Genomic DNA, 12,414 nt, shown 5'->3' with positions numbered 1-12,414 from the left:
TAACATAAGTATTCGTTTTAATTCAACAATTACTTGTATATAACTATATATTATACCAAAGGTCTTCTAGCCCAGCGGTATCAGGTATTGTTTTTTCTCTTTGAGGTTTAAAACCATAAGGTATGGACAACTAGATGTAACACCATTTTGGTGCCACATCACATATCACATCATCAATGATGTTATAACACCAAGTGGGGAAATTGACAACATGTTGTATCTTGTTATGACACCAACTTTTTTTTCCATTTTATAATTTATTTTTTATTTATTTCGATCTTGTTTTTTAAATTTAGACAAATATTTTTTAAATATAAATAATAAATAAAACATAATGTTTAAAAATTATAAATAACAATTAAAAATTTTTAAAGATTAAAATTAACATAAAGACTAAATTACAAATAATATCCAAAAAAAAAAAAAAAAGAAATAACATCCAAATTCAAAAAAAAAAAAAATACAACGCTATTCGTTATCGTTATTGTTACCATAGAAGATATAATCCGCTAAGTCCTCTCGAAATTGTCTGTGTTTATTTACGTCCTGAATATCAACAACGCGATGCAAATAATCTGTTGTTCCTGGTTGAAACTGAACGTGTCTGAGCTCCATTGGGATATAGTGTGCAATATTTTGCCCTTTATCTTCTACTACTATGTTATGTATTATGATACATACATACATGATATATCGTAGAGTTTCTAAATCCAACGGTCGTGCTGCATGTTCGACTATATGCCACTTCACCTTTAGCACTCCAAAAGCACATTCCACATCCTTACGTGCTCCTTCTTGTCTTCTCTTAAAAAATTGTCGCGTTCTTCAACCGGGTGGCGGAATGCCTTCACGAATGTGGAATACTGAGGATATATTCCATCTGTAAGGTAATACCCATATTTGTATTCGTTTCCATTCACCGTGAAAGGAGCATCCGGGGCTAGGGGTGTCGAACGAGTAAAATTTTCGGGTTTCGGGTAGAACGGGTATTTCCTTAGAAAAAAAATACCCAATACCCGACCTATATTGTAATTCGGGTTTTCGGGTTTCGGGTATTCGGGTTTGAGGTCAGGTCGGGTATACCCGAATATTTCTTAAGGTTATTTTATTTTATTTTATTTTTTAATTTAAAGATTTTCAAGTGTGCTTGAAGATTTAGTGGTGATGCCGTGATGCTAAATAACGAATTATGATACCAAACAAAATAATTTCACGTACCTATCCTAGGATATTTGTTTTTTTACCAAAAAAAAGATATATAATAATAACATCAATAATATCATCACGATTGAACAAACAATGTACATAAGTCATAACCCAACTAAACAATAAAAGTCTAAACACAACCCAACCAAACAATAAAAGTCTAAATATAACAAAATATTAAAATTCATAATTCATAACCCAATTGAAAACATAACCAAGTTTCAAATCACCTTCAAATGATTCTTAGTTTCACAAAAGTATTCATCAATCTTGCATCTTTACGTTGTCACATTCATTTCCATATCCAATCCGAGCTCTAATTAGACGTACCAACTTCTCCCAATCCTATACAAATAGTATAAGCATTAAAAAGACAAAACGTAACATGTCAAAATATTAAAAAATATTAAAGATAAACAACTACCTTTATCAATTTCTTGTAGGTTTTCCCAATCTTGTTCAAAATTGATATTGTCACTTATACCACCCCGAAGCCAATCTTGGGTACAAATTATACTTTCAACAATCTTAGGTGTCAAAGAACTCTTATACGGATCCAAAACCCTCCCGCTAGTGCTAAAAACAGATTCCGAAGCCACAGTCGAGACAGGAATAGCAAAAAAATCTTTAGCCATCAATGATAGAATTGGGAATCTTGGACTATTCACTTTCCACCAATCTAAAATGTTAAACATTGACGAATCTTCTTCAACACTTTCTTTCAAATACTTTTCTAACTCACCAATTGATTCAACTATATTTGTTTTCATCTTTTCTCGTAGCTTATTTCTCAATGGTGGTTTTGGTGTTGTAGCATTCGGATTTTGGCATTTTCCTAAAATCGACGATGAATTACTAGACTTGGTTGTACTAGAAGTAGTACTTGGAGAATGAATTCTAATGTAATCATTATATAATTCATACATAGAATCCATAATATATTTCTTTTTCTCCTCCATCTTTTCTTTTCCATAACGATCCTCAAGTAGTATAACCAAATACTTTACTTTGTTCCTCGGGTCAAGAATCAAAGCAAAGTAGAGCAATAAATTTATTTTTTCTACATCGCCAAAATACGTATCAAACTTTACTCTCATTGCCAATGCAATATCACAAAGGCTAGCATCGGAAATAGCATCATCCAAGAGTGTACGGATGGAATAAATATCTTCAATGCATGTGTTTGATGTCACGTATAGTGTCCCGGAAATCCTTTCAGTAACATCACAAAATGGTTTTAAAAAATGACACAAATGCCTAACATGTAGTCAATCACTCGGTGAAGGAATCGATAAACCCGCCTTTTCAACGTCAGAACAAAACTCATATTCCTCTAGATCATATCTCTCAAAAGTTTTTTCATAAGCTTGGGCAATATTCAACATACAATAAGTTGAGTTCCATCTTGTTGGAACATCTTTTACCAAGTGTTTCGTTGTACCCGGATTAACAAGTTTGGCAAACTTGGTGAATTTTCCAATTCTTGAAGGTGATTGTCTAATCCACTTTACCGCCCATCTAATTATCTCAACCGGCTTATCAACCTTTTTAATACCATCTTGAACCAAGTTTAAAATGTGGGCAACACATCTCATGTGTGTCCATTTCCCATTTAAGAGACCCATTCTATCCACCCGACCCGTTCCGAATTCGGGTAGAGCGGGTAACAGGTATGAACATTCGGGTAATAGGTTAACCCGATAATAATATAGGTCGGGTAATAGATATGAATATTAATTTTCGGGTAGACGGATTTTTTCAATTAAGATATGATGCTAAAGGTAGACAAGGGTTTACAACGTTGCAGAAATATGCTGTGGCCATTCGTTTGATGGCTATGGGGGAGTCACCCGACACCATGGACGACTATATGAGAATGTCCGAAAGAACCGCAAGAGAGAGTTTGTATACATTGTCAAGGGGTGTTGTTGAAACTTTTGGAGACGTGTATTTGCGGAAACCTTCGTTGCATGATTTGCAAGAATTGTATGCGGCGCATGAAGAACGCCATGGGTTTCCCGGAATGATCGGAAGCATTGATTGCACACACTGAAAATGGAAAAATTATCCGATAGCATGGAAATTGCAATACGCAAGTGGTCATCAGGGATCACCTTCGTTGGTGTTAGAGGTTGTCGCTTCTCAAGATTTATGGATTTGGCATGCATTTTTGGGGTTGCAGGTACCAACAACGACGTCAACGTTCTTGATCAGTCGCCAAGAGAGTTTTTGTCCTCAAGAGAGTCGACGTTGCAATTAAACCATGGGGTTGATATTGGATTAGTGGTTGGGAAATGCTTAGTAGATTCGGGAATAAAAAATGTTTTCACAATTTCCGTTGACAACGCAAGTGCTATTGACATGGCAATTGAGTTTTTAAAAAAAAATCTTTCAAAATTCCAATAAGTGTCTCTTAAATGGGAAATGGACACACATGAGATGTGTTGCCGACATTTTAAACTTGGTGGTGCAAGATGGTATTAAAAAGGTTGATAAGCCGGTTGAGATAATTAGATGGACGGTAAAGTGGATTAGACAATCACCTTCAAGAATTGACAAATTCACCAAGTTTGCCAAGCTTGTTAATCCGGGTCAACGATGTCAACATTGCAATTAAACCGTTTCAACGGTAACAATTCATTCATTTCATCCGGTCGTGACGCCAACGAGATCCACCCTCGACGAGTTGCAACGAGCAGGGGAGGGGGGGCGGTGTTCCCCCCGTTAAGCCGGTGTTGCCAAGCGCCACGTAAGCGGCGTTACATCTTGTTTGGCCCATACCGATTGCTCTTAAGGTTCAAGTCTCTTATGAGAAATTAAGAATAGTTTAGAAATATATTGTATTTACCTTTAAAAAAAAAAAACTACTATAGCACTTAGTGTACCTTTATTAATTAGAGCTCTCCCATGGGAGGTTGATAAAAAGTCGAATATGTAGAGAAGATCTCAAAACAAGTTTTAATTTGAGAAACGTCCGTTTTCTGTTAGAAAAAACTATGTATTATAGCACTCCGTGTGCCTTTATTAATTAGAGCTCTCCCATGAAAGGTTGATAAAAAATCGAATATTTAGAGTAGATCTCAAAACAAGTTTTAATTTGAGAAATGCCAGCCCTAATTATAATTAAACGTCAATTTTTTATTATTAATTAACTAATTAATTTTTTTAATAAATATTAAAATAATATTTCATGTTAATATTTGATATTAATCATTAAACACATAACTATAATATAATATTTTGCCATTTTTACAATATATAGGTAACAATTTGTCATCTTTGATCTTGTAATATATTATTTTAGGCAAAAAAAAAAATTTTTGTATATTATTTTATTTTAAAATTATACATCTTTTGTCAAAAAAAAAAATATACAAATTATATGATAGTGTTTTATAATACATTTCAATTTAGATGATGATAGTTTATAACTTTTTTGATTTTTTTCCAAATCGTCAATGATCGGAGAGGTTTGAAGTTAATAAATTTTTGTTTCATAAATTTAATTAGAAACTAATGTGGCAATAAAAACTATGCTTACGACGGTTGATAAACATGCTTTTAGGGATTTAAGACTTGTAGACATACAAGCACCACACCCAATACACCACCGAGTTCCACAGCCCCACCGTCACAAAGCCTTCACTTTCGAGGATTGTGTGCCGACCAGCCCAAACCTTCCCGAGCACCCTTGTTTAGGCCTGAGCCATATCACTTTCCTGATTATGTTTCGATGATGATGACACCATTACATTTTATACTTATGCGAATTCGTATTAGAACTGAAGTCATAATTTTTTTACAAAGCAGGGAAAAAATATCTTACGAAATAAAAATGTTACCACAAGAAGTAAACAATTCTATGTTTTTTTTTTCTGAACAAGATAATACGAATCGTGTTCAAATTTAATCTATATGTGAGGATATATCGATTATAATAAAAAGATTGAATTGTCTTTGTTGACTGCATGCTTGATACCATCTCCCACCAATACAATTGTAAACAATTGTTACTTAAATTTTGGCATATCAACCGAAACGTTTTATAAATTAACAATGTTGAAAAAGCATTACATCTTTATGTGTTTACTATCATCGTAATACCAAGAATTGCTTTTAATAAGTTTTTATAGATTAACAATGTTGAAAGGGTCTTTGGTTTAGCGGAACGGAATGGTTTTTTCAATTGAGATAATATGGCTTCAACTTTCGTTAGAGACATAGATGACCATAATTTAAGAATAGATTAGTTTGCGGTTTAAAAAAAAAAAATTAATTATTTATAGGATTAATTTTCCTTATTTGAAACATCCTAGATTTTCAGATAAAACTCCACATCTACTTTAATAAATGAATGTTAATTTACCACATGTCAAACTTTCATTCAAATTAACAAATTTAATTTTATGGTTATTTTTAAATTAATTTAATTTCCCCATGTTATTTTATGAGTTTCTATATTAATAAATTCCACATATAGTTTAATGTATGAATTACAATAAATATAGTAATAAATGAATATCAATTTCGTTAATATACTTATCTTTTTTATTTCAAAATTCTCAAATTAAAGCTCATTAGTTTATTTTGTTTATTTATTTAAATTTAAAAAATAAAAAAATTCAATTGTAATAATTCATTATTTTTCTTATTTTTTTATAAATCCAAAGTTTTAAATATTCACTTTTATATTTAAAATATTTTTCTTCAAATAAAAAATCAATAAATATAATAATAAATGAATATCAATTTCATCTACTCTATTGTGTTTGTTTGTTTTCTTCAAGTGGCTTCCTCATACATTGTGATCATAACAAAATAATAATTTATATACATATGAAAACTTCACCACTCTCATGTGGAACCCCTAGTTTTCTTATTTGGATGATATTTTTTTAATTTGATGTTTAATTTCAGAATAAACAAATAAGAAAAGTTTAAATATATGTAGGAAAGCATCCAAACATACTTGAAGAAGCTGTGAGAATTGAATTAAATGGTAAAGACTGGTTGAACTAAAGAATACATAAATACATAAAAAAAATAATACATTTATACAACTAAAACACACACACACACACACACACACACACATATATATATATATATATATATATATATATATATATATATATATATATATCAATTAAAGATAATAAGTTTACATTGCAGGGTGTTATGGTAATATAGATTTCAAGGTTGTTTTAATAACTGTTTCTCACTTTTTTTTCACGTCCTTAACCACTTTTATATTCAAGTTTTCATAATAAAAATATCAAAAAACAGGCTTTAATAATATGAAAACCTATGAGATTGTGCTACCTCAACCTTATATTTTGGACAAGAATCCATCCAAACTTTGAACTGATGATAATCTGTCACACCCCCAAACCAAGGATGGCGGAAACGTCCGGAGGTGGAGGACTTCATGTATAGTATCATAACCACAATTTGAATAGTAATTTAAGCAAACACAACCAACATATATATAATTGAAAAAGTTACATCACTTGTATGAATTACATGGTTCAAAATCAATTACAATATGTTGACAAAATATGAAAAGTTTGATGCCTTAACGTCCCATCCTCAAAAGCACTTAATTACCTATTTAGTGTTTTCCTGAGAATACAAGTTGTTTGAAAAGTGTCAACACAAAGGTTGGTGAGTTCATAAGCTTTTATTATAAAACTTAGTAGAGTCTTTCACATGTAAATGTCGCGTTTGTTTCAGAAAAATCCGATATTTTCCTGGAAATCCGTAAAATGTAGCCTTATAACCAAAGACCAAAATGTATAAGAAATCATCCTTACTTAGTAGAAATGCCGTGAGTTTGAAATGATATGGAAAGTAATTTTTAAATCAACCTAAAACCTTCTTCGGTTTTATGAAATCCCGTAAACTTTATGAATTGTTATCTCCCTAGGTGAGTCGCTATAATCATACTGTGACTATGTGAACCTGCCACAACGTTTCTCAGGCGTCGCGAAAATGAAATGACATTTGTCACCCGTAGACTTGCAGGTCCCACTGTAGCTAGCAGCAAGGTGTGGGGTGTCAAACCCAATATAGATCTATATACAAGTATCACGTTCTCCCTCAAGGAGATTCTGATTATAACTACCAGGAATTATAACCCGCACTCGGACGTACGGGGAGAGAGAGAGAGAGAGAGAGAGAGAGAGAGAGAGAGAGAGTCTCACAATATAGGATAACAAGTTTACGTGAAATGTGTGTGAATATAAATCTTTTCTGTATGAATGTACTCTTTCTGTACGAGTGTGTTGAGTGATGTATCATAAACTATTACATACCTTGTAATTGATTTGATTCCTTTGAAACCTTATGAGCCTAGCACCCTAAGTGTGATGCCTCAAATGTGTCACACCCCCGAACCAGACGGCGGAAACGTCCGAGGGCTATCGTGACTCATTGAATACCATCACAATGCATATACATGAAACATAACATTATACATCACCAACATTTGGAATGATACAACTGGTAGCGTTTACATTCATTACATTGTTTCAAAACATTACATTCTCAAAAATAACTGTTTGATACTACTTAAACCATAGCAAAACGTCATAGAGTACAATTCATCCTTCACCTTATCTGTTACCTGAGAATACAAGTATTTTGAAAAACGTCAACATATGAAATGTTGGTGAGTTCATAAGTAGTGTTTGAAATCCAATGTATTGTTTGAAAACCACCAGAAAATCCGATATTTTCTAAAAATAGAATAGTGTAAAAATATGTGAAGATCCGTGAGTATGCTTGTTTGAATTCTATAGATGTAAGCGTAAGAGTTGTGAAATTCGACAGGCAATTCGTAATTGTACTTGTTGAAAACCCTAGGAAAACCCGATGTTTTCCTATCACCTTGCTTTACTTAGTTTGTGTACTATTGTTTCGTTGCGTTAGAGGTAATCGTTGAGCTCCGGAGGCATTGAGAGTACAGTGGGTGGTGAAGTGTTGTGACGTGCGTTAATGAAAACGTCCAATCGACAACCTTACAAGCGATCCCTTATGCGTCACTCCTAATTATTCACACAACTCAATCCTCCCGGACTTGTGTAGTCCCACGACCGGAGGGAAGGAGAGAAGGTGTGAAACCCTCGGTATTTCCCCGCGTCGTTCAAGACTATTGCAATTGCGAAGGGCCCGAAGCCCAACCCGCAATCGTGAGTTACCGACTTTACTAGCAGCACTGAAGGACCCTTGGGGACCAGCAACATGTTTGCCATTGAAAGTCCTTTTACGTTATGTCGGATCGGTAAAACCCAACACTTCGTAAGAGAGAGGTCTTCGGGCCTTAAGATCAGGTCATTGGGCTAGCTAGGCTCAACAAACAAGATTTTACACTTTTGGGGCCCAAAGATGGTGCGTAGACGTCTGTGCACACTCGCATGTATAGTGACTTCCCAATCGTTATTAGTTATGAATTGTAATGTCGTAATGTCATAGTGTCGTCGTGTTAGTAGTTTCGGATTTTTATTGGTTCGAGACCGAACCAATTCGTTTGACAACGACTTTTGGTATTGTAATGTATTGTATTTCGTCGATAGTCGTGGTACCATCATTTGGTCAAATTGCATGTATTGAACTAGCCTTGAGAATTTTCTGTTTTCAGTCCCTCCTTGTTTGTAAAATTTACTTTTTCAACCCCTTTATTTCAAAACTTTACGGTTTAGTACTTCGATCAATTTTCTTGACATTTTAATACCAAAAATTATTGAAATAAATATTTTCCAGCATATTTTTCATAGAAAACAGATTAAGCCCCTGAAATTTTAGTTTTCTCGGTTGTAACCCATCTTTTTCGCAAGTTTGACAATTTTGGCCCAAATTGTAAAATTTTTGCAACTTTAGTCCACTTTAAATTTAAAAAGCATTTTAAACCTTTGAAAAGGACTTGGAACACTTATAGTCCACTGTTTTACAGAAAAATACGGTTTTGGCCCTCCAAAACAGAAAATTTCGCATAATGGGCCTCATTGGGCCGAAAATGTCATTTTTAGCCCATTAAGCTTGGAATTTATGTTTTTAACCCTCCAAATAGTATATTTTCAGAAAATACATTATGTAAACTTTTTTGACTATCTCACCCATCAGATTTCGAAATATTTCATTTTAGGCCCTTCAACTTTGTATTTTTAACATTTTATGTCAAAAAAATGAGTTTTTAGCCCAAAATAAGTGTTGTCAAGCCATTTGGCTATTTTTCTTAGTATACTTTGCATGTAGTAGTATATTTTATGCTAGAATAAAATATATCTCGGTTTTTAGCATTTCATAACTAGATCTAGCATCAAAATCATACAAAACATACATATAAGCATAGAAATCAACCACAACATACACATAATGATGGATCTACACCTTTGCTTGTATTCTCCCCCACAAAAACTTATAAAAACCGAAAATAAGGGGTATGAAACTCACCTTAGGATGTTGATTCGGTTTTTGAAGAAAGAATGGAAGAAATGAAATGATTTTTGGCCCTTGCACTCCTTGATGAAGTTTTCGAGTTTATGGAGTTTTCTAGAGTGTAAGATCATGATTTTTGCATGGATTAGGAAGAGATTTTGATAAAACAAGGAATACAAGTCATAGATCTAAGCAAAACCTTACCTTAGATGATGATTTTTGTGGAAGAACTTCCTTGAATGCTTCCTAATTTTCAAGATTTTTATGTGGAGAGGAAGGAGGATCTCTTGAGTAATCTAGAGAGAATTTGTGAGGTGTATGTGTGTGTGCTACTCTCGGCCGAACAAGAGGAGGGAAAGAGAGAGATAGAGTTGCATGGATAAATGAGATGGCATGGAGGTTTGGAGGGTAATGCATGGATAACCACCATATAATAAAGAGGTGGCATGCATTAGTCAACCTTCTTCATTTCTCCTTGGATTTGGGCCTTGGGCCAAGAGTTTGGATGGAAAGGAAAGGTTTTTGGGCTTTTTGCCCCTAAGCCCAATATTAGAGTTAGTCTTAGGTATTTATTGGCCTTATAAAATAAAATTGTGATTTTTATGTTTTAATAAGCTAGATTAGGTTAATCATTGATCAAGGCTTTCAATTTATTCCATTCTAGGCCCAATATGGCCCATAATATTGAAATAAATGAATGTGGGTCCAATTAGAGCCCAATTAGGGTTCTAAGCCCATGATAGTCCAATGGGAAGCTTATGGGTCCATTTGGATCCAATAAGGAAGTTCTAGTCCAAAATGGACTTGACAAGAACTTCTAGGGTTTCCAATTGCTTGATGTAGTGAATTGGGGTTTAGTTTTCCATTGAGTAAGCATCATACATGCTTTTGAGTTTTTGAGTTCAACATTTACTTGAGTATAGTGATTACAAGACATAAAATTTCTAGTTGCGACAAAATGTCTCACACAACACCAAGTACACTTGGAAAGACTTAGAGAGAATGTATAACACTTCTAAAATTGGCTAGCCCTCACTTGTTCTTCTAGTAGCCAATTTTAGTGTGCCTCATATTCTTTATATAGTGTGTTACATCTAGGGTTACAGCATGTAAACCCTAATGTGACATGACTCTTCATTTCCATGAACCATGGGTTTGTAACACCCATGGAGCATCTTATGAACCTTAGCCCAACTTGATAATCCATGGAGCATTAGGCCCACTATACAAGTATGAGTGATTTACATAATCAACCCATATATTTAATTAGTCACCTTTTGATTACTTAATTAATTCTAGATTAATTCTTGATCAATACTAGTTAAATAAGATTATTATTAATATATTAGAACTTATAACATATTAATAAACCGCAAGTGTTAATTCTCTCATTTTAGTCTATCCAAATGCATGATGCCATGAAACCCAAATGGACCATGCCAAACCATGTCAAGTACATACTAGAAATAGTTATGGACTTACACACCTTATCCAACAGTCTCTCACTTGGATAAGTCTAATAACTATATCTGCAAGTATGACTTTAGGAATCAATCAGCAATCATAGCTCTTTCAAGGTCTCACAAAACTGAGAAGATGATGATACGCCACTTAAGATAAGTGATCATATAATCCTCTGTTCTAGATATCAGCTGGACAAATACATGGTACAATGGCTTACTTATTATCCGGAAGTTTGTTTCTCGATTTCCGATTTGTTTGACAAAGAACATAATCGAACACATCAATCTAGTTCTGACCGGGCCCGGTACATAGGTCAATACAAAATCATCGAGGGGCCAATATATCGCTTCTAATCCAAGAAGGAACATATAAACTTCGACTCATATGCTTGTTCTACTACTTGCTGAATCATACACAAAAGCACGTTTTATAACATCGAGTTACCAATGCATTTTCGTACGATTAATGCATAACCAACTCATAGGCAACAAGTCATATCTCTAGGTTTGAAGACTTATATGATGTTACAGCCTCGCAATCACTTGAGATAAATTCCATGAAGTGATACCAGCGAGCGTGCGTTGAATCCAATACTCATAACTTATGAGCACTCATGAGTATTGAGGCCATATCCAACATCTTAGACCTCTACAACCAACTCATGACAGTCTTAATTCATATCTACTTCTAATATATGACCAACTATGGAAAATTTTAATACTATGTAATACACAACATGAATATTCTGGAACTCAAAACATGCAAAAGAAATTATAGTAAATGATTGACATAAGATAGCAACACTTTACTCATAAATAAACACAACTTTTATTCATCATCAAATGTCAATTACATTTTACAAATTTCTGAGCTATCTAACTAAAACTAATATCATCCTTCAGCCCTATGCGCCTCGCATGCTGGAGATGCTTAACCCTACCCAGTCCCTTCGTGAGGAGATCTATTGGGTTCTCATCTGATGATACCCTCTTTGCCACGAGGAGTCCTTTTTCTATTTAATGTCTGATGAAATGGTATTTTTTGTTGATTTGTCTGGATCTTCCTGTTGGATTAATGTCTAAGTCCATAACTATTTTTGGCATGTACTTGACCCGATCCAGCATGGTCCATTTGGGTTGCATGGCATCATGCACTTGGATAGACTAAATGAGAGAAATAAGACACTTATGGTTATTAATATATTATAACTTCTAATATATTAATAATAATAATAATAATAATATTTAATTAGTATTGATCAAGAATTAATTTAGAATTAATTATGTGATCAAAAGGAGACTAATTAAA

The 12,414-nt window shown here is 33.6% G+C and overlaps 3 protein-coding genes across 3 annotated transcripts; 1 reads left to right on the top strand and 2 right to left on the bottom strand.

The window, feature by feature from the left end:
• Positions 1-752: 752 nt before the first annotated feature.
• On the bottom strand, positions 753-2,303 carry LOC145029580 (zinc finger BED domain-containing protein RICESLEEPER 2-like). Its single transcript, XM_078978080.1, has 3 exons — positions 1,631-2,303; positions 1,537-1,551; positions 753-880 (listed from the first exon to the last, which is right to left on the bottom strand). The coding sequence occupies exons 1-3, from the start codon at positions 2,301-2,303 to the stop codon at positions 753-755; spliced, it is 816 nt and encodes a 271-aa protein (XP_078834206.1).
• Positions 2,304-2,474: 171 nt separating this feature from the next.
• On the bottom strand, positions 2,475-2,831 carry LOC145029579 (zinc finger BED domain-containing protein RICESLEEPER 2-like). Its single transcript, XM_078978078.1, has one exon. It carries the CDS (start codon positions 2,829-2,831, stop codon positions 2,475-2,477), a length of 357 nt encoding a protein of 118 aa, XP_078834204.1.
• Positions 2,832-2,932: 101 nt separating this feature from the next.
• On the top strand, positions 2,933-3,259 carry LOC145029578 (uncharacterized). The gene has a single exon (XM_078978077.1). The coding sequence runs from the start codon at positions 2,933-2,935 to the stop codon at positions 3,257-3,259; it is 327 nt and encodes a 108-aa protein (XP_078834203.1).
• The last annotated feature ends 9,155 nt before the right edge of the window (positions 3,260-12,414 follow it).

Source organism: Lactuca saligna, chromosome 2 (genome assembly GCF_052625555.1).
Source record: "Lactuca saligna cultivar CGN05327 chromosome 2, ASM5262555v1, whole genome shotgun sequence".
NCBI lineage: Eukaryota > Viridiplantae > Streptophyta > Magnoliopsida > Asterales > Asteraceae > Lactuca > Lactuca saligna.
This window is presented reverse-complemented; position numbering and strand designations above follow the sequence as displayed.